At 44.3% G+C, this 22,761-nt stretch overlaps 1 protein-coding gene across 50 annotated transcripts in view; it reads right to left on the bottom strand.

Moving 5' to 3' along the window:
- SORBS1 (sorbin and SH3 domain containing 1) overlaps positions 1-22,761 on the bottom strand; it is a 119,170-nt gene that overhangs the window by 3,086 nt on the left and 93,323 nt on the right. For 18 of the 50 annotated variants that reach the window (XM_069863589.1, XM_069863594.1, XM_069863599.1 and 15 more), the window contains 13 exons: positions 22,569-22,744; positions 19,485-21,002; positions 18,673-18,758; positions 17,013-17,180; positions 15,566-15,612; positions 13,756-13,870; positions 13,523-13,648; positions 12,356-12,550; positions 9,723-10,451; positions 8,313-8,429; positions 2,478-2,537; positions 1,669-1,859; positions 105-217 (listed from right to left, as the gene is read on the bottom strand). In XM_069863589.1, the coding sequence (XP_069719690.1) occupies positions 105-217; positions 1,669-1,859; positions 2,478-2,537; positions 8,313-8,429; positions 9,723-10,451; positions 12,356-12,550; positions 13,523-13,648; positions 13,756-13,870; positions 15,566-15,612; positions 17,013-17,180; positions 18,673-18,758; positions 19,485-21,002; positions 22,569-22,744 (3,641 nt within the window). Of the gene's footprint in view, positions 1-104; positions 218-1,668; positions 1,860-2,477; positions 2,538-8,312; positions 8,430-9,722; positions 10,452-12,355; positions 12,551-13,522; positions 13,649-13,755; positions 13,871-15,565; positions 15,613-17,012; positions 17,181-18,672; positions 18,762-19,484; positions 21,003-22,568; positions 22,745-22,761 lie in introns of all 50 variants that reach the window. The other 32 variants (XM_069863620.1, XM_069863627.1, XM_069863632.1 and 29 more) reach the window with 16 other exon arrangements.

Below are 22,761 nucleotides of genomic sequence, written 5' to 3'. Positions count from 1 at the left end.
TTTGTGGTCTTGACTCCACAAATGGAAGCAACCTCCAGACACTCTGCAAAACTGTTCATCTGCATCTCAAAAAGCTCTGCTGAGAGACAGGTGTCACAACTCACCCACAAACCAGCCATCGTCACACTTCTCCATGACATCGACAATGTCACCATCCCTCAGCTCCAGCTCATCATCATTCTGGGGAGTGTAGCTGTAGAGGGCTTGGTAGCTAACTCTAAAACCGGAAATATACCATGTTAGCCATTGGATTTCCCTGACATCGCTTCAGAAGGAGACACCTCCCTTCCCCTTTCTAATTCATATTATACATATATAATTCAATGCAGTCTGGACCTGTGTTTGAGAGGTAGAAGCCTGCATTAAACTGCATTAAATCGGCTGTTGTCACAAAGGCACGGCAGTAAAAAGTGTCGTGCCTGCACTCTGTGGGATATGTGGAGAGCTCGTTTCCATTTTGCTTCGCAGTTGTTTCCATAGACTGTAACAATTGGAGTCTTCCTAACCAGTGGCACCTACAGAGTGTACAAATGCAGACGCCCCACTGAATGCAAGCCAAAACCTGAGTATGCTCATTCCTGGGATAAATGAGACGTTTGTTCCCTAGCCCAGGCAAAGAGGCAGGGTCATGAATGACCAAATGGTGGAGCACAAGACTTTAGAAAAAGATACTGCCTACTCTACTGCACCAAGGTTGCTGGATGAATCACGGCTGATGAGGTAGGAGTGCAAACAAAATCTAAGGTTGAATCCCACCCTGAGATACCACTTGCACCAGAGGCACTCTGTATTTATCAGGAAGAAACATTACGAAGTGGAAACAATCTCCAGGTAAATCTGGGGAGGTTTGGATCCCCTGGCTGTGAGGAGTGAAAATAGAACTGACGTGAGACTTTCTGTTCTGTGTAAAGTGGCAGAGGAAAGCAAGGGCTCCTTTCAGGAACCAACTGTCAAGGGACTTCCCTGAGGTCTCCTTGTCTCCTTCACCTGAAGGTGTTCAAAAAGCGTGTAGACATGGCATTTTGTGACATGGTTTAGTTAGGCATGATGATATTGGGCTGACAGTTGGACTTGATGGTCTTGGAGGTCTTTTCTAATCTTAATGATTCAGTCCCCAGCACACAGTGTAGGCTACTCTTCTCAAAACCATCGGTGAAAGGCTCCACCAAGTTTAATGGCAGTTAATGGCAGCTCCAGGTTTAAACCCGCCAGACAGCTTTGAAAAATCTCAGCCTTTGTCTCTCAGATCATTCAGCCATCAATTCATCTGTGGAACTGGCCGACGAGGCACCAAGTGGTTTCAGTGTTGGGACTGCTCACTGCACTGTGAGGAGCTAAGAATAGGGGTGAACACATATAAGCCAGACATAGCCAGCGTATATTAATTTGTCTCCAGCTTCAAGACACTGAGATAGTCTCCATACCAGCATGAATCAAGTGCCCAAAGGGGACCTGGTCCTGGATCATGAGGTCGTTACTTCAGGTGCTATACAGACACAAACGTCCCAGTTTAAACTAACAACTCATTATGATGATACGTGGCTATTTTTTTTCTTTAAAGAAAACCTGACACTTTCCCACAATTCTAATGAATTTTTCACACCTCCCCATCTTTGCCACTAGACAGAGACAAGGCCCCTGGAAGAAATGGGAGTCAAAAATACTTACATGTCTCGTGGCGTTTGACTTCTGTCAGGACTGGCTCCTTGCTGCTGTGCTTGAGGTTGCTGAGAAATGATGAGAGATGGTTTATGGTCATTAGAGGTCACCTTGTGGCGAGAGTCAAGAGGCTGAGAAATAGTACTGCAGTAATGAATAGACTTTTCTGCAATGTTTATGATCTCATTGCAAACAGCTTCCTGCGTGGTAGGCAGCATTGACATCCAACACCCAAAGGACAGTCAACAGGGTAGAGGGAGGGGAAAATATAGACAAGAGGAGGTGGGACATTCCAGATGCAGCACATAAGTCCAGTAAAAAAAAAAAAGAAAAAAACCAGAAGAGTTGTAGATCCAGATAAATATCCAGGTAGCGGAGTGTAGAAGGGATCCAGGTGTAAGCATGGAAAAACAGGCAAGATACAGAAGAATTTGGCATTTAGTTAGAAGATTTGTAACAAATACATATACATATATTTCTAAAAGAAGCAGTATAACAGGTTGCAATTAGTTACGCAGTGGCACCATTACAAATGCTATGCAGTCAGTTCAAGAATGCAAGGCACTCATGCATTTTGCTTCATTTAACTTATACCCAAGGGCTGGCAAAACACAATTAGCCCAACTTCTCGTTAGCTATGACACTTTTTCTAACTGCTAAATTTCCCTTTTCTATCGCAAACAAAACAATAGATGCAAATAGATAAATATGTACCTGCTGTGCATCTAAAAGTAGTGCTGGCATTTTATCTACTGAGGTGTTACTGCCTGGATGAAGACAGTCTAAGACTACACATCTGATTTAAACAGTGGCCTTACCACATAGCTCTTTTCAGACTCTGTGAGATCTGGTCCAGCTCTCAATGAATGGTGGGAAGGCTGTATGATCACCAAGCAAATGATAAGGAAGACATTTTAGCAGATGTTATACTGGTCATAATTTAAAAATAATAAATGGAGTGCAGACAACAAAAGAAAATGAACTGTTTCCCTCTGCACTCAAACACCGCGCTTCTTGGACAACAAGGTCTTTCATTTACACAAGAGACATTAGGCTACAATAATGCAACTGCACTGCAGCACTCGGAATGCTACAAAGAGAAAGGTGACAGTGAAACAGAAGCTCAGAGCAGGGAATTGGAGTGGAATGTTATAGACTCTGCTACAACCAGAAATGGTACGTGTAGTCATACTGCGTTCCTGTAGGGGGGAAAAAAACAAGGACAGAAGCACACACTTGAGAGCATCAAACTTGGCAAGTGAAAAGCATGCTAAGAGGAATCTGCTGCTGTTTCTGGAAAAGTCCTCAGTGACACAGGAGGGAACGCTAACTCACTTGCTTCTTAAAAAAGACCAGCTCAGGCACAACGTTGTGTAGTCCCAGCAAAATCATTCTAGCTAGTACCAAGCGAGGATCTGAGCTGCTCTGTTAATTCCCACAAAGAGGCAGAGCTTCAAGTCAGAGGAGGCCCTGACCAGATGACTGAGCACCTAACATCACTGCCTATGAAGCTTCTGGACTCTGCCTCGCCTCTTTCCGCAGTCACATTTATTCACAGGCACTCGTGTGTCCCAAGGCACAGCAAAGAAAATCAGGGTGTCTGAGGCTGGAGGTTTTATGGGGAGGCAGAAGGTCACTGAGAAAGGCGCACAGGTATCCAGAGCCTGTTTTTGCATGCATTTTGCATACTCAAACACCTACTGAAAGCAAGGGGCATGCTATGAGCAAATGGGATGCCTGAACTAGTGTATGCTCAGTTGTACTACCTGCAGGACTGCTTGGCAAAATGGATGGGATAAGATACAGAGCATTGCCACCCTTTGTGATCATTCAACACAATTTTCAAACCCAGATTCCAAAAGCCTTAATTTTTATGCCTTCCCTCCTCCTCTTTATTCATTTCAACAACACCCTTCTGTAAAAGGCTTGCTCTCTCCCGGCACCCGAAGACAGAGCAGAAGCAGAGGATAACAGAGGTCTGTGACACCTTCTGCCCAAGCATGCTCAAACAGTCTGGAGAACTGCAGGGTGAAGAGTTCATCCCTGTCTAATTCCCATTCCTCTGAACCACCTCTTGGACCTCTGGAGCAGTTCCCATCACTACATTAAAGCAAACTATCTCTTTCCTTGAGGACCGTGACCCACTCCAGGCTAACCCAACCCCACAGCAACTCCTTTGTAGTCACGTGTACTGCCTGGGGCTAGAATCTAGGATCACTGCTGTAAAAACCAATACCCTGTTACCATGTATTTCTACAGAGAGAAAATGAAATGCAAGTTGGATGGGATAATTGCAGTGGAATTTGTGTTCAAAGCATTTCCTGTCGAAACGGGAACAGTCACACTATTTCTAGAAGTCATTCCTACCTATCACCAGCCCTGAAAGGAAAATGGAGTGATGAGAAATTTAAAACTAATATCATGCAGACCAACTGGATATAGTGCATTAAATCTGATGAGATCAGAGCTAACTCAGGTGGTCAAATAGCAGGAAAAAACAATTTCCAGGCTGAGATGAGAGACAGCTGGAAGAATGACCTTTTTTTTTTTTAATTCAGGAAAGTGCTTTTCCGCTCCATACTAATAAATTGATTGTTGGAATTACTCCGTGAGCTCCTAAGACTGTGTAGTCTGTTTCTCATTGATTACTTGTGACCTTCCTGACCATTTTTTTCCCACAAAAAGCATTAGTAACTATGAATTAAATTAGTTACTTGAAAGTTAAAAAATTGACGCTGCCTCTGAATGCTCCATGGTGCAGGCTTGCACATGCGTTATAATACCAGGAGACACAGCCTATCAGCATCAGAAACTTGACCACATTCCCCTTCCAGGCAGGATCCTCACGGGGACTTCCATGAGGCATCTGGGCAGCTGCAGACACCAAGCAGCACCTTACCCTCCTAACAGCCTCCAGTTCCCAACAAGACACATGACTAAGCAGGTCCCCTCTGGCCTCTGCTCCAGAGATCCAGGCAGCTCCTACCAAAGCACTGGGTGCCTCTGCACTAATTCCCAGGGCAACAGCAGAGCCCTACAGTAAAGTGACCGAACACCTCAAAGTCAGCAACTATGCAGCATTAGCCAAACAGCATGAAAAATTGACCAAATCACATCCTGTCATTCTGGGCTGTAAATGTACCACCTCTCTGCTTCAAACAAGTGACCTTGATAGTGTGACCTAGATGTGGGGTTTTTTTTTATTGTGGAAAAACATCAGTATTATTCTATAAGTAGAGAAGAGAATAAAGAGAAAAATAAAGGGTGTTATAGGTTCAAACGCTCTTCAATCATGGCTTCAGAAAGCCTATGTATGACCTACAGTGGTGGCTACATGTACCAGAGTTCGCTGAGGAATCAGTTCCAAGGTATAAAACACAGAGGTTCCCCCAAAACACCGACAAGCCCTGCTGCTGCTGGAGGTAAACCAAGAGCTCTAAAAGCAATCAAGTACTCACAATTCCTGAGGACAACTCAACTCCTACCCCCTCAGTCACACCACATGCTTTGTTAAGACTAAATGAATAAACTTAAGTTGGTGTTTAAGTAAGTGTCTACACGAATACGCAATACAGTCATTCCTGATGCACAGCTGGCCTCCGTTTCCACCTCATACAGAGCTTAAGGATGGAACTGAAGAGTGTGTGGTTGTCTGTAAGAGGTTTAAAAGAATACCACAAAAAGGTTCTATGTTAAGAGCCTAGTAAAGCCCTGAGGCAGGTTTTAACTTTAGGAAGAGAGATGCCAGGGTTACTCAATAGTGCTCTCCCTGCTCCTAGTGAAGTCAAGCGTCATAGAATCATAGAATAACCAGGTTGGAAGAGACCCACCGGATCATCGAGTCCAACCATTCAGTCATCAGTGTGCCTATCCATTACAGCTTTTTTACGTATCTTCTTCCTTTAAAGGGCTACATAGGAGAAAGCTAAGCAGAACAGACTAACAGACAGTTGAGCCAGACAAGTCAGACAAACTGGTATCCCCCCAGAGAGGGGCACACATCAGCAGTGATGCTCCCACATGTGAATGGAGAACCATGAGCAGGAAGGAACCCCCAGCCCAGCTGAAAGAAAAAAGGTAAATCTCCATACACAGCAAGCCCCAGCTCTGGTGAACGAGAAGGGCAAGCTGGCCAAAGAGGTCTCACAAAGAACACTGAAAAGGCTACAGTGCAGAGCAGCTTAAAGGCGGTCAAAGTCAACGGGAAGACTCCCCAGCCCCTGCATTAGAAGCTGAGGCTGTGTTTACAGCAGAAAAATGCATCTCTCATGCAGAGCAGGTACCAACGCCTGCTGCAGTCTGTGCAGCTCTGGCTCAGATAATAAATGCGCTGGGCTGAAACACCACCTTGCTAAACCTATGGAGCAGCAGAAAACCACTGAGGGGATACAAGCTTACCTTGGAGATGGTGCTAAGCCATTACCGTGCTAGGTAAGTGTAGCTGGTCTGTGCTGGGGAACATGGGGTCCAAGCATCCCTCTCATATGCCATCCTCTCTACTAGCACTTCTCGAGTGAAATTACGCACCACTCTACCTGGGTGGTTTTGTAGAAATGGAAAGGAGCAGACAGTCTCCCCTGACAGCCCTTGCGCTGCTGAGTGAGACAGGGACCCTGTCCAGTCACTTTAGCCTTCCCCACCGGACAGCTGCAGTCTGGCCCCAGGGCTGAAGCTGCTGCACTGCTCACATACACCCCAAATTACACCAGAAAATTCCTGAGGGTTCTCTGAAATAAATTAATTTGATTATACTACTGCCTAATAGCATGTTTTCCTGGAATACTGAAACAAATTATTTGTACGTTATACTTGAAAGCATCTTCCACATGCTTATGGTGTCATTCTTTTTTCTTTTTAGTTTGGACTGTGAAACTATGCAAAAGGAATAACTTCAAAACAGCTAAAAAAGCCATTGCACTTTATATTGTTACTTAACAGAAGAGAAAAGAACACAGTCCTTGGACCAGCCCTGTAACCAAAAAGGTCTTAAACCTGCAAAAAAAACTGGGTCAGAATTTCACAACTTGGAAGGCTTTCTATAATGAGAAAGAAAACTAAAATTCAAAATGGTAAAATACCTTAAACACCAGGACGGACAGTAATGGAAACAAAAACCAAATGAAATGGCTCATTTCCATGTCTGTGAAGTGCTTTTCTTATTTGATTAAAATCAATGAAAACATTAGAGATTTTTGGAAAGGTCTCCAGGGTATTACCTGCAGTTCTGTCGAAGCCATCAGTCACGCAGATAGCGACAAGTCATTTGTACATACAAATACTGCTCCTGCTCCTACGCCCTAACCAACTGTGGATCCAAAGCTGGAAAGGAGGTCAAGACTACTGATGTCACACACTATTTTAACATTAACACTGACAACGCTCTGATTGTCAGGGCATATTGAATATAAATTTTGGCTTGACTTCGACCCCAAAGAAAGGCCACAGGGTCCTATTACAGCCAGGTGTAACACCCAAAATAGAATTGCGTGCCAGTCAGCACTTGGGAGAAATATCTTTCTCTGAATATCTCTTTGTTCCTGCTCTATCAATTTGCACACATCCAGTTGGAAGCACCAGCAGGACTGAGAAGATAAGAAGGCAGGAGAAAGGCCAACACAGAAAACTTATATGGATTTTTTAACATAAAGCAGGTGTATCTTATTGGACTCAGAAATTGAAACTGAAATGGAAGCAGGAGATGACTCTTCTGCAAAAGGTTGTGCAAGCCCACAAGTGGAGAGAAATTACATAAGTAAAGGCAACAGGAAAACTTCAGGCTTGAAGGCATATCTCACTGTCATAAGCTGATCCAGAAAATAAGTAAAATTTGGCAACTACGTCCCACACTCATCCTGCATGAGCAACCTGCCTGATTCACTGATCAAGCCAAAGACTGCTTCCCAAACACCCATTACCACGAATCCAGTCCAGTTTTCGCTAATTGTGAGCTTCCCATTTCAAATATTGCCATCTTAGAGAAGCTGCCTGACAAGACATCAGCATCAGTCAGCACTGCTCATGCCCAGACTCTAGACATCCCAGCTACACAGTGCTGAGGCCGAGTTGATTATGCTGCACAGACCCTACTGCATCCCTCATTGAAGACGTTTGTAGCTCTCAGCAACAGAGTTAAGAACCTCCGAATCCTACCTGGGAAAGCTGGAACAGGCCCCTGACACTGTGGATACCAAGTTGTGATGCCTCACTCCCAGCTCTGAGATGCTCAAACCCTGAATCCTGATCTCAGGTGGTTAAACAAAACCTGATTTGAAGTATCTCATGCTACATCAGTCCTAGTAATGAGGCCACTGATCCTGCCTAATAATCATGTTGTAAGGAACTCAAAGGCAGAAATAAATAAGCTCTGGGTTGATCCTTGGGTGGAACAGAAAATCAGACCCTCAGCTGATACACACTGGCAAAAACTCAGACTTGTGCCTTGTGCTATGTGGCTTTGCATCAGCTGAAGATTTTGCCCATACTTGCCCTTACGCACAGCTTGAAAGTAATTTTAAATGATTTTTTTTAAAAAAATAAAAATTCTGAATGAAATGATATTAATTGCTGAATGGCTAAACAAGCATATGACCAAACAATGGCACGGCACGGAAACAACCCTAAGCAGTGGGAGAGTAATCAGCAAAGATGATTACCTGTGGCTTATTGACTCTACATATAAGTCTGGGAGGTGGCTGTGTTGTGACAGTAGAGGAGGAGAGGACAGAGGAAGAGAGAGGAGCAGATGAAGAGAATGCTTTTGAGCCTGCAGTCTTTTGAAGAAAAGAAAAGTTGGTCAGCTTTGCATGCACTCTCTTATCACAATCACTGCTAACAATAAGAGCATCTACTGCCCAGTAACTTTGATGCACACACAGCAAACATAACTCCATGCAAGGGTAAGTGCACTTTCCAGTGGGTTTGTCTGAGCTGACCACCGCATTCTGTTTTAACATGCCGGTTATGCCTGTAAAAACGCTACTAAAAAATATACCTAGATGGTAAACAGCACAGTCTTTACACAGCTTTCAATGCATTTTGATTATGTGTCAAGCAGGAATCAAACAATTTGTCGTAAGATTTCCCAGAGTGAAATGTGTCATCTTAGAAACCCTAGTTCATCATTATTTAGCACAGGCTAGATTAGGTATGTCAAGGAGGCTATCACAGTGCATCCAAGATGGTATTTAAAATTCTACGATTTTGAGCCCTCCAAACTTTCACTTTTATCCAAGGTACAACAGGAGTGCTATTAATGTTTGTGGGCTTGCTGTAGCCCAATATGGACCCCAAGGAAACCGAGAGCTGCAAAGTAAGGCGTATCTCCTATACCATTACTGGGGACAGAAGATAAATTGCAGAAGCCACTGGAAGGTTCCCCTAACTCTTGGGGAAAAGCATCACTAGGTCTAATTCTCATTTGTGCCTAGACCCTTTCCTATCATTTTGGAACTGCAAAGGTAGTAAATTCCATTCAATGCACAGATAGCAATCAAGCCTACCTGACTTCATCATGCACATCCCAGACTAAAATTCACTAAACCACAGGCTCCAGGATCAACAGGGGACAGCTTTTAGGATTCTAGGAGCCGGTCTGCCATTTACAAGGGTTTTCAGTCCTTGGCTTTATGAGGAACAAATAAATCCTACAGCCAAAGATGATCCATCGCACACTGGAAAATCTTTGAATGGCACGAAATTGCCTGTATTCTACATAGTGAGTTATATGGGAATGAGGCCTGTGTGAAACTTCATCTAACACACCTGCTAACACCCACTACCTGGGACAATCACATTGGGAGACATGACCAATTGAGTCAGTCCTGTATAATTATTATAAAATAATTTCCACTACATTGCTCCTGAGCCCTCTTCTGAAACCTTTTTGAGCTACTATCCAGTGAATGCAGTGAATGCCACTGGTGACTCCTGGACGAAGGTCTTAGGATCACCAAAATGACACGTGGTAGCCACTGGCTCTGCCTGGCCAGTAGAGCAGCACAAACCTCAACACATGAATTAAAATGAGCGACTCAGACCAGCACACACACATGCAGGAGAAGTACCTTCTTTTCCCCGCTTTGAAACTTTCCCAGATCACCTTTCCTCACGTCTGTTTTCTCTGTTTTACCTCCCTGCACAATAGCCATTAGCTCCTGACACAACTGGTTGTCCTCAGAGGCACCCACAGATCTCTTTTCTGGGCTCACACGCATGTCTAGCTGGGATGGTTTCAGGCAGTGCTCAACAGAGATCTTGCGAACAGCATGAGCACCCTGCTCACAGTCGCTGCTGCCCTCTCTGGTCTTTTGAAGCCAGGTTTGGCTGCCAGTGGTGTCATGCTGCTCTGTGAGGATGCTGTCAGGGCTCTCCACTGACCAGCGAGGGGAACTGGAGTAGCTCATGCTGGGATGAGGGGAGCCAACAAACTTTTCTTCACTTTGCGGAGTGGCCTGATAGAAACGGTGAGTAGAAGACTGAGGTCTGGATGAGTAAGAGGGCAATAGGGATTTAACGGACTTGGGAGTCGAGGAGCCAGAGACACCAGAGTGGTAGAGGCTGACCATGGGGGAAGGGCTGGCTGCAGCAGAAGGCGAGAGATAGTCAGGGTGAGAGAGGGAGGCTTCAGGCGGAGGAGGCAATGGAGGAGTTATGGCAGGAGTGGTGCTAGGAGACACTCCCACGGTCAGAGCAATCCACTCGGATGTGACTGCCTGCACCTCTGGAGACAAGGCGCGGCGCACAAAAGGCAAAGGCGGAGGAGTTGGTGTATGGAGTAGCTCAGAGCTGGGAGACTTGAAGGAGACAAAAGCAGGAGAAAAAAAGAAAGAAATGAACAAAAAATAATAGAGGAAAATACAAACCAACTGAGCAAAAGTAAAAGGAGAGAGCACGGGTATGGAGAGGAGCAGATCTGTGACCAAGCATGCTGCATAAGTTTTTCACAGACAGGTGCATCGTGTTGGAGAACGTGCTGTCCACAGCTACTCCAACCAGAGTCCGGTTTGTATCTGGGCTGCTAATACCCTTCTCCAGCCTTTGACAGGACCTCAGACACAAAATGTCTTGTAGAAGACCTTAGACTTCATACCATAAGCCTTAAGTCCCTCAGAGAGCAGCTGAAGGCACCATCCACAATGGCAGCATGCAGCATCTGACTGGCCTGGCAGTAACAGCTGGAGCCTCAGCAACTTACACTGCGGACCCAGTCAGAATTCACTCCTGCAGTGAATTTTGACTTTATCAAATTCTAGCATGAGGAATGCCTGTTCCTCAAGAAACTTGCATTGCTGAAGCTGTGGAGGAGAAAGGGATCAAAAAATGCAGCTGCGGTAATCGGTCTTTAGGTGGTTAAAGTAGGTCCTATGTTTATAAAAGCAGAACACATAACCAAGTTCTGCCCTTTGCAATTACCACCAGTGATATCAGTGAGATCAGATACATAAGTGCTGACCAGAGCATTCCTCAGTCCCCTGACAAGTTAGGGAAAAAACTAGGAGAGAGAATTTATTTACAACAGAAGAAATCAAAAGAATAGCAAAGGAAACCAAAAAAGGGTAGATACAGTCCCTTCCATCAAAGGGAGAAGCCTGCAGAGAGCTGACGGCAGACAGAGCGCAGCTATGGAGAGACTGCCAAACTCAAAGAGAAAAGCTCAGCTGAGGCCCACTTTGACAGGGAACCCCAAGCAAGCAACGAGTCTTTCCTCTTTGTGCAGTGGCTAAGCATAAAGTGACTTTTTTTAGGGAAGATCCAGACAGACACCAGACATGAGCCATGGCAGCCTTTCCCATCCATCCTGTACTGAATATCCCTTCCTCCTGATCCCAGTTCTCCCCTTGTGTTCCTTGCAGTCTTGACCTCAGAATGACCTTATTTCTATCCAGCAGGTGAGAGAAGGATGCACCAGAAATTCACAGCTGCAACCCAGACACGTATGCTGACCTTCAAACATGGGTATTTGCAGGAAGAGAGCAAAATTAAGGGATTTAGAGAGTCACTGCTTCCTTGATACGTTTTCCATGGCAAACATTCTGGGATCCCCATAAAATCGCTTGCTGCCATTGTGATTTCTGGTTTGAACCACAGCATGGTTGACAGTGAATTTAATATTCATGAAAGATCACAGACTGGCCTGCTCCCAAAATCTGAGTTCATTTAGCAACAATTTCACATAACGCAGGCTGCTTTCCTGACCCTGTCTCCCAAAACCTTAATCCTGAGGTGGAGCATTTATTAGTGAGTATACAGCTTGATTCAAGCTGACTGGGATCACACAATGACTCCTACAGACTATAACGGTCTTTTATTAGTCATAACAAAAAGTTCAGGCATCACAGTGGACGTCTGTAACGTGTAAATATGCACTCAGGAGGAGTCAGATCATCCCATCTCTGGCAGTGAAATTTACTCAGACAGCTGTGAACTATAGCCCTCTCAACCTGGCCTGGATTCAAGCTATAGATCAGAGGTGAAAAGCTGTGTCTCCAACCCCCCAAATGACACACTTGATTAACCTTTCTGGTAAATGAAACGTCACCTTTTCCTGCAGTTGTTAGCATACTGCAGGGAGCACATGGCTTTTACCATGCAGAACACCAGTCTTAGCTACAACTTTTTCTTTTGGCTTCTTGCACAGCAATGGCAACATCCCTCTGTTCTGCAAAGTGCTGTAACTGGCTGCGTCTAGTCCAAATACCTGTGGTGAAGCTGTCATGCTGCGGTTAGGAGACAGGGATACTGGTGGGTCAGGATAGTCGACGGCATTCTTGACCACAGGCTGTTTGAGCACCTCCACGTAAGTGACAGGGAAGATGCCTTGGCGATTGGTGCCAGAGATTTTTCCCTCATACCAATTCTCATCCACTCGTCGAATCAACACGATCCTTTCACCCTATGGGAAGGAACAGTAATGTAGTCCTGACTTTAACATATTTAATTATTCCAAAGCAGATTACATTTTCAATCTTGCTGCAGCTGACTTAAAACAATCCCCGGTTTCCCCGTTATGTGGTCCTAACCCTTAACCTCTGGGTGGTAATGATATTTTTCGTACAGAGAAGGAGGAAATGCAGATTTTCTGATGCAGAGTTTGGCTGTCTGCAGACTTAGTTATGCTCACCCATTTATGCTCACATTTTCAAGACCCTACTTGCTAAACCAGTTTAAACTAGGTCTCTCTATACTCTCTCCTGTTTTGTTTAGAAATGAAGTGACTTTCAGATAACCTTAATATAAACTGCAAGCCCCACCTTCACGTATAATTAAAAGAGAAGATACACAAGAACTGATCTGAGCATCAAAACAGAAAGCTGTCTGAGATGGAGAAATGCTGCTACTTGATCTAAACGTGGCTGATTTGCTCTGAACAGCTGCTACACAATTCAGTCCTACATCCCTTCACTCTGCAGTCAGGACTAGCCAATTACTCCAATACCGCAGAACCTTGCTTGAATGCACTCAATGATTTGGCTTGTAGTATGAATGAAGGTGAATCCAGTTTTCTTCTTTTCTATACTGCCACTCTCATGTGACTGTGTATATCTCCAGTGGAGAGGATCAGAGTGGAGACACGTCACCAAATATATAATTTGCCTTGCAGCGCCAGGCTTCCAGCACTTATGCTCAACGTATCTCCTCAAGTAGCTCTACAGAAGCAATTGGCACTTCTTGAGTCAGCCTACCTGCAGCACTCTCACTGCAATGCACTACATAACAACAGTGGAGTAAACACATGGGTGATAAGAAGAAATCCTTCCTTAATATGGAGTTCATGTTATCGTAGCTTTCATTTGGAAACTGCAAGTTACTTCAGCATTTGTCTAGATTTAATTAATCAGCACAATCAGCACAACAGAAGTCTTACCTTTCTGAAGGACATTTCCACTTGGGTATCCCCATTGAAGTTGAACTTAGCAATAGCATCTCCATACTCCAGGACTTGCAAAGGTAATGGCTTTTTGGGCTGAGGCTTCTCAGCTGGTGTAAGGAGCTAGAATGAACAAACAGAATCAAATGAGTCGCATACAAAAAGCCTATAAACTGGTCACTGGCAGAAAGGGAGTGGGCAAAGAAAACACCAGCAAGGAAAGCAGCTACCTCTATGTATGACTGTGGGAAGATGCCAACTCTGCCATGGTGTTCACCTTCATACCAGTTCTGGTCAATTTGCTTGTAAATGTAAACAATATCTCCTTTCTGCAGAGGGAGTTCCCTGTTAACAACACAAGCAGCCCATCAGAACTTCATCGGAGAACAGACATGTTATTTTTCTGTCCAGAAATCCCCTAGGTACCAAGGTCTGTATCAGACTTGCTGCTACAAATCACACTCCACTCAAAGTGAAAGCTGCATATTGAGAATTATCCTATTCATACAGCGATGTACAGAGCCTCTCCTGCTCCTTGGGCATCCTGTCAAAAAAGCTGTCCTATGAAAGTCCTACAAACCACACACTCTCCAGCAGCAATGCGGTCAAGCTCAAGCAAAAGATGCCATTGGCTGCTTTCCACATTGCATACGGTGAGCAGAGCACCGATTCTGTTCTGAAATGGGTGATGACACAAATGCCTTCCAAAGAGACATATGATTTTAATAGAACCTAGTTTGCTGATTAGATGACCCCCCTCACACGCTAGTGTTGATCCTGCAACAATTACTCTTCTGGCCAGCCTGTGGTTGTGCAACCACTGACCTCACCTGGGCTCACAACTGGGATTACAGTCTATAGTCTCCACTGTTAAAATCATGAATGTCTGTAGCTTCAGGAATCCCCACCATGGGAAGCTTGTACTAGGCTCATAAACCTACTGCTTGGGTCCCCACAGGAAAACAACCAACCCAGCCTTTCCTAACACAATTTTCACACGCTCTCCTTTACTTTTGTCTGGCATGTTAATATGTTCTGTTCACAGAACACAACAGTTAAACCTTGTATCTGCCTCAGTCTATTACAGGTGCTGGGGAGATGCTGTGTAAATGATTAGAAATTATCACCTATAGAACATACAACGAAACATGCTCAGAACGTTAGCACCTGAGAAGAAAAACAGCAAGTCCTTCACTGAATTCTGTTCTTCTTTCTTCCCTTCCTAGCAATGTTTAAATGAGAGCTTCTCCATGCTCATCCAGAGGGAAAGGCTTCTGGGCTTTCTCTTGACAGCAGTGTTCCTCAAAAAGAATAAGCAGCGCTGTGTGATTCACCCAAGGAACCACAAAAGGGCTTGGAGGTACAGCCATGCCACTAGAAACATCTGTTGGTGTATCCACAGATGCCAGGGGAGCAATGACCATTCTGTACCCCTGGAGAACCTGAATCTGGAAAATTGTGAGTCAAGTGCGCACCTACATGCTTAAAGCTTGGCATCTGTTTAAGTCCCTTGCTGACTTTGGGCTATGTGGCACAGTGAAAAGGATGCTGCTGTTCTGAATGTTCTATATGGCAGATTTACACAGTGAGCTAGACTAGCACAGCTTTTTCCATCTCCTAAATCGGATCCCAAGGGCAGTGACAAGAGCCTTCCATCTCCAGTACAATGGCAGTGACAGAGGTCTCACGCAGCCATTCTGCTTACAAGGTGTGGGGACAAACATGAGCCAAAGCAGTCTCCCATGGCATTCAGAGCAGAGGGCTCACTTGCTCGAGTAAAGAATGTGTGTTTGCCCCCAAAATCACGTGGGATACAAATGCACTGTGAAGGACGGCGTTTCCCTAAATGTCCTTTAGATGCTACAACCTGCATGACTCCTGTTGCTTTCCCCTGCCTTGCTACGGTCACTTTTCCTTTGAGCTGCTGGAAGGACACTACTAAAAAGTGAACTGAACTGCACAACACTTGATAAATGCCACATCCTAGGGGAAAAAACAGAGGAAGAACATTCAAGGCAGTAGTTAACAAGCTGTACTCACTTTAGCGTCTGTGCTTTAAAGTCAAACTTGGCTCTAGCAGGTCTCATCTAGAGATCAAAAAAATCAACACATTAGAACAATAATTAGGTTTTCAATCCTCACAAAAAGCACCCAAACTCTTCTATAGCTAACATTAGTCTGGGGAAGAAATTGAATGCAGGTATTCTACAAGCTTGTGTGCGACTGGTACTACTGTCCAAACATGCTGGATGTGTCTGTTATACCAGGGCAAAAATGCCAATTTCTGGTATAACAGTAATTAAAATGTCTACAGGCAATGGATTTAACAGCAGTAAACTTTTAAATGAGACAAACTCTGTTGAATGAAAGCTGCTGCAGTAACTACAATTGCTGGGGCTCCAGGACCAAATTTCCCTTGATGTGTGAATGTAAAAGTAAAATTTAGCAGCTGGGAAAAAAAAACAGTAGGATCTCATTTGCTGTGGCTCATATTGATTATTACCTGGCCCTGCTGAATCCTGCGAAGTGACTCATGTACTTTGTATAAATTGTTAGAAAGAGACAAAGGTAAGAATGAAATATGAGTAAATTAAGCACACGTCTAAAAATTTTTTTTAAGTGGCTATAAGCCAAAGAGGATATTGACAGCAGGCCTAGGCTTTAAAGCTTTATTTACTTGGCTGATTTTCTAATAGCTACAAAATACTCAGACAATTTTAAAGTCATTTCAGTAATACAGCGTAAAATAAGCAGCTGCATTCATGTGGCACCAGAGCTTTTGAAACTACATGAACAAAGGGCAGATAAATATAATCCATCTTACTTGGTGGTGACCACCTCACCCACCACTGCCGTGCAGGGTCTCTGGGGGAACAGAGCTGCTGTCCAGAGCCCCACCAGCCAGGACAACTGAAGTAGAATCCAGCACTTAGGGATAGTGCCTTGGGCTCATGGGAAAACCATCTACCTCCTCCTTTGTCTCCTTCAGAAAAGACTAATCGGGTTGTACACAAGCTTTTCCCAATTGTTTTTAAAGGATATTAAACATCTTCAAGAGGAAAAGAAACAATCCATTTCTAAAAAAAACCCTACGAGACAGTCAGATGGCCAGGATCACAGGATGCGAAGTTCCTAAGCCTAAGGCACAGACAAGAAGACAACGTAGCAATATGATGCAAAAGATGTAGAATGCCTTTGATTACTAAAAGTAGCTGATATTTAAAGGCATGCATCACAGATCTGCACCAGCAATTCTCAGCAGGCATGCTTTAACATATGCAGCTTGGTATAGAGGTATCAATTAATTTAACCAGGCACAAGAGTCAAAGCAGATCTAAATGAAGCCAGAACGGGAAAGGGGAAGGTGGGAGAAAATAAAAACAACAAATGACATTCTCTGAAGAGCTAATGTCAGCCTAAAGCACAGCACTGTGAGAGGCAAATATTGCTTTGGGTCAAGCAGCAGACTGAGGTGGCTAAAACAGACCTCTGACCCAGATTTCCTCTTTGCTGTATCGTCTATATTTAGGAGGTCCCCAAATCGCTCATTAGTGATAAACTGATGGTGCGTTGGAATAACCCCTGTGTGCCTTCTAGCTGCAATATCAGCTTCTTCTTGCTCACGTTTAAGCCGTCTCTGGTCCTCTAAAAGTTTCTGCCATAAAATTGCATAAAATGGGCAGTAAATCATCTAGTTAAAGGCATTGAGAAGCTGCCATAAATGTGACTTAAATAAAATATCTGAGGTCCCAACAAATAGGGATTTTACAATTCAACACAAAATACTAATTCTAGTAACTACACAATACTCTTGGTTTTGCAATCACAGAAAGTACATCACCATTATAGCATAACTGATATCTGGCTCATACAGAGGCTCTGATCCAAAGCTGACGGAAGTCCATGATTTTTTCTAAGTTTTGGCCGGGTCCTGAGAGCTTCTACAAAGAATGCAGAGGGCAAAACCCCTTCAATCAAGTTTCTCTCATTGATTTCCAAGAGACCTCAATCAAGCTGCAAAGATTCGAGGGAGTCTCAACTTTGCAAGGAGCTTGGGAGAGTGCCTAATCACCTTCAGGTACCAAGTTCTCCCATACTTCCCTTGGGATCACGTAATACCCTTTGCAGAACAAAGTAAATAAATTCCAATAGATTATTTTGGACTTCTGAAGCCTCTGGCATACTAATGGAAATGTGCATTCTTGAGTACCTGGGCAGAAGGATTCTTCCACCTTTCGAGGCTGACTGTAGGCTGAAAAACTCAGCTAACTCATTTGAAGCTAGGAGGCCTTAGTGAATTTAGAGTTTTGCTCTTAAATGAGTTTTCGTGCTTGATTTTGGAAGTGGGTAGATTACTGTTTTATGGGACAAGACAGCAAAATACATTTTTCACATAGGAAGTAAGAGTAAGTCTTCACATATTTCAGAGCACACATAAACCTTAACCGAACTCAGAAAGTTAACACTAAAAAAATACCCTTTTTTTTTTTATTCTCAGGCAGTGAAAATTAACAGCTTCCTGGAAAGCAATCACTTTATAACTTATTTAACTGGGCTTGAACACAGCTGAGAAGTCTAGGTGACTTTCCTATTATTTTGCCTTGTCCCAGTGTTGCCTACCCATTTCAGAAAGGACTGCTACATTCTGTCATCACTGACTTGAGACACCGTAAAGAATTCTAGCTTGCACTGTGGGGAACTTCACACTTTCTGCTAGCTTAAAAGTATCTTACATTCTCTGTTCAAAACCTGAGGACTCCCACAAGAAAAATACTATTCTCACCATTTTGAGTAATACAACTCAAGGGTCTTGCTTGGAGAACAATAAAACCTTATCTGGAATGTTGTACCCATCTCGCACATCCTCAACCTTCTTACATGCTTTAAGTCCCCCATACATAATTTTGTGCAATTGATAAGAACTATCAGGTTCATTTTAAACAAAAGTTAAACTGGATTACATTAAATACATTAAATCAGTAGCAGAGATAGCACTAAAACTAAAACATACTAGTTCCAGCCTGTTGCTCTGCATTCCCATATATGTAGCCCTGGACAAACAAGCTGTCCTTCTATATGGCTGAATGCTGTATGTCCAGGACGTGGAGCAGCTACCGCTGTTATTAAGCCATAAAGGAGTGCATTACCTCTTTATCGTCATGCCGCCTGCGGATAAATTCTTCTGGGGTTTCCATGTAATCAGCTGGTGCAAAATGCCTTGGTGATTCTGAATCTACTTCGAAACAACATAAGGAAGTTAAAATACAGATGGATTTATCTAGCAAAACCAGAAAGGAAAAAAAATAGATACTTTTAAACAATTTGTTTCCATTATGATAGTAAGGATTCTCAATTGCCACTGACCGAATTGCCAATTAGACGTCGCTAATTTATCCATTTTCATTTTTTTCCCTTTTGGGCTATGCTTATGAACAAAGATCCAAAACCAGGGAGAAAATTATGGTACAAGAAGAAGTAAAGACACAGATAGACTTTGTGAAGAAAAGATTTGCTGCCATCAAAGTATGATTTGGCATTTTACTGTTGAGAAAAGTTTAATAAACACACACACACACACAACTAGACCTTGAGAAACTGCTCCTTAAGACAAATAATCTGTGTTTGTTTTATATTCCCATGTGTGCAAATGATATAGGACTAGAAGTATCTCATGTTGAGATTCTTGCACCCCCATGGTTGCTGGAGAGACAAACTGAACCCAATGTGATAGAAATGCAGCGGAAATCGTTTCTCAGAAGTGCAGCTGTTAATAAGTCCTGAACAAAAATGGTTAGCAAGACAAGCAAAGGATGTTAGATACATTAGGGGAAAAACCAGAGAGAATCAGGGTATGGAGGGTGGGGAGTAAAAATGCAAGGTCTGCAGAAGAAACGGGGAGGAAAAAGGAAAGCAAGAAGACAGATGGAAGTGACACTGGTAAAGAACACAAAAAAGCCACCTCCTAGGTACATCCCAAGTTCACTCTGTGGATTGTTGTTTGTGTCCAGGCTGTGACAGAGGGCAAATGGAACAGGGTTCCCATTGTTTAAGGAGTCTGGAGTGTCAGCCCGGCCCATGAAGCTATCCCGGCTAGATTCCATGGTGGGGAAGTAGCTAAGCCTCTCCACAATGTCAAATGAAGACAGGCGCCTGGGGGCTAGAGGCCTGTTTCTGGAGCACAGCTGGTGCTGGGTGTGGTGACTCCTTTCTCCTACACTCCCCTGCAGCCGTACGGCATCATCTGGGTTCTCAGGGCTGGGCACTGCCAGGCTTCCAAGGCAGTCTGGGGGTGGAGTCCTGCAGGATTTGTGTTGGAAGGGTTTCCTCAATCGGAAGGGGAGTGGGCTCATTAGGTAGACGTTTCTGGGGAGCATGTGTCTATCACCATAGACATCCCCCTTGGAATCAGGGTCCCTGAAGGCCTGCTGCTGCTCATGCCTTCGGATGGTAGTGAACCTGGTGTAGGAAGCTGGGCATGCACCTCTGCATCTGTTGATTTTATGTTTCTGAGGCCCATTGAGGTTGCTGCTGTTGCTGCTACTGTCATTGGATGCATTTGAGAGGAGGTCTATCTCATCCGTGCAAGCTGAAAGTGTGTCTATAGGGATGGCATCACTGACATCTGAAGCTGTGTCCTCTATGTTGCTGCAGGAGTGGGAGACTTTTTCTGCCAAGCTGGCAGCATCCTTCTCTTCTTGGTGTGCTTTTGGCAAATCCAGAAGAAACTCTGCAGAGTAGGCAGAACTCAGACAAATTTTAGACTGGAGAGAAGTGGTGAATCTGTTTTGTCCCGTGGAAAAGTCAAGCGAAGGCATCGATCGGGATCTCTGGATCAGCTGCTCAAAGGCACTGATACGAGAGGAAACAGTGCGTTTGGGGATCTGCTCTGAATCCTCTCGACTAATGCTGTGCTCCATCCTGTCCTTTGGTTCATTCTCCAACTGAGATGCAATATCCCTCACACTGCAGGAGACTGCGCCCAAATGGATCCTGGACCGATTGATCTGGTGCATGTCCTTGTACAGCATTGTAAACTCCATCCCACCCTTCTTGGAGGCAGGGAACAAGTAGCCTTTCCTAGAGTTGGTGCCATACTCCTGAAGGCTCATGGTACTGCCAGATTTGATGGCATACTCCTGTTTTGACTTCATCAACGTATTTTCTATGCTTTCCCCTATGTCTACCACGAAAGCTTTTTTAGTATCGAAGAAGGCAACGGAGCTACGAAGGTTTTCGCAGCTTTGAGCCTTCTCATGGGACAGCAAGACATCCTTCTTGTCCTGCACAAGAGTAGCTGGAGCTGCTAGTCTGGGTTTGAATTTAGAAGGGAGGATTTCAGTAATGCAGGCTTTTGCAGCTGATAAGGGCTTCTTATGTTTACATGTGTGACCTAACGTACCACTCTGACTAGCATTAAGGGTTCGGCTATTAACTGAAGAGGGTGCAGTCGTATGAGCATTCCCACCTTTACGATCCACTGGTAAGCATGCAGAATAAAATAAATACAACCTGTTAGCTTAAGTGCTAGAAAGCTATTGAGAAAGGAGAAAGAATATGCTTGGATTTCATAAAATGCACGTTAAAGAACTAAAGTTCCAAAACATCAAGAAATGCAGGAAGAAACTACACAACAAGCCACACTTACACAAGTATGTGAAGTGTTGCTAATGCTTCTAACATGAGAAGCATGGCCAGAAGCCATTCTAGAGCACTTTGAAGGTATCCTCCTAAAAAGTGCTGAGCATTATAAGCTTCAAGGGAATCTGCGGCACCATGCAAAAGGGCAGCTGAACTCTGGGTAGCATCAGGGTGTCAGTAAGAATGCAGAGGCACGAACCTCACAAAACTGGCTTAACAGCAAGCCTGTAATCACACTTAATATGGTGTCACCACAGTGCTCGCCAAACAGTTTACTCCTAGGTGGCAGAAGACAATTGATGGTTTACATTGCTAGCACAAGCAGGCCATATCAGCTGGCACAGCCCCACTTAGAGATTCACCATACTAGGAATAAGCTGAGTGTGCTTCACTGTGGCTGGCCATGTTTACTTTTAAAGTCAAGGAGTAAGATCAGGACATTATTTTTTTCTGAGTTAGATCCAGTCTAGGTTCAGCTTAGACTGCAGCTTTTTCTAGGTATGCTTCCTATTTGAGTTCAAACGCAAATGTCAAAATAAACATTCAAGTCCAATTGCAGTTCAGGGAACAATAACTTCTTGAACAGATTATTTTGTTCAGATCCAGTTTGACTCCCTGTCCTACCAGCATGACATAATATACCAGCTGAAAGATAGCTGGAAGACTGAGACAGAGATCATTTTGGTGTGATCTACTATTTTTAGAGAGGGCAGCTCAGAAACCAAACACATTCCTTCCCTAGTCCTCTCCCCACCTCAAGCCATTTTTAGGTTGAAGTTGGTTTTCCCCAATACTACTCCCTGATGGGAGTCAGGCTATTCCTCATCCTAAATCTTCCAGAGAGCCCACAACGAGGGGAGGAAAGGGGAGGAATGCAGTGGTTTCTGATGCTTCTCTGTCTCAGAGCCTGCAGGACATTGCTGGTTCTCAGTGTCCCATGCATTCTCTGTGCACCCCTTGCAGGCAGGAGGCCGTGGAGCACACGGTGCCAGCTACACCAGGGTAGCCAGGCCAGCAGAGACGGTGCTGCCTGCTGAGATACTGCAACAGCAAAAGGACAAAAGGCAGGTAAGGGGTCTAGCAAGGCAAGGCAGTGGGAGTGAATGGATAGCAAGGCCAGCCTAAGAAGCCTCAAAGAAGGTGTGGGGTGTGGCTGAGGTGCTAGATGGAGGGATCTGGTCCCTGTCTAGAAGAGCAACCTGGATCGAAGGGTTCATGAAAAATATTGGCCAGTGTGGGCTGAGAGAAAAAAGGAGGAAAACCTCAGGACTGCAAAGAGAGTAGGGTAGAGGAAACCTCAACTGGCTTGAACAGAACTCTAAACCCTGCAGCAGTTTGCACCATATAACCTGGCTTTTGACAGTCTGTGCAGAATGCAAAAGGGGTTAGTGCCCTGACCACCTACCTTTTGTGGAAGCAGAACTAGCAGGTCGCTTGAGACCACTCAGCCCCTGGAATGGGATATCTCCGCCTTCCAGCACACTCTTGTAAATCTGCCTTTCATTCTCCAAGCCAGCAGGATCCACCGGTCCTGGTTCTGACTCCTTCTTCACTGCATGGTAGTTGGGTGAATATGTGGAGCTGGAAAACCCAAAAAA

The sequence above is a fragment of the Phaenicophaeus curvirostris genome, chromosome 9, assembly GCF_032191515.1.
Source record: "Phaenicophaeus curvirostris isolate KB17595 chromosome 9, BPBGC_Pcur_1.0, whole genome shotgun sequence".
NCBI lineage: Eukaryota > Metazoa > Chordata > Aves > Cuculiformes > Cuculidae > Phaenicophaeus > Phaenicophaeus curvirostris.
This window is presented reverse-complemented; position numbering and strand designations above follow the sequence as displayed.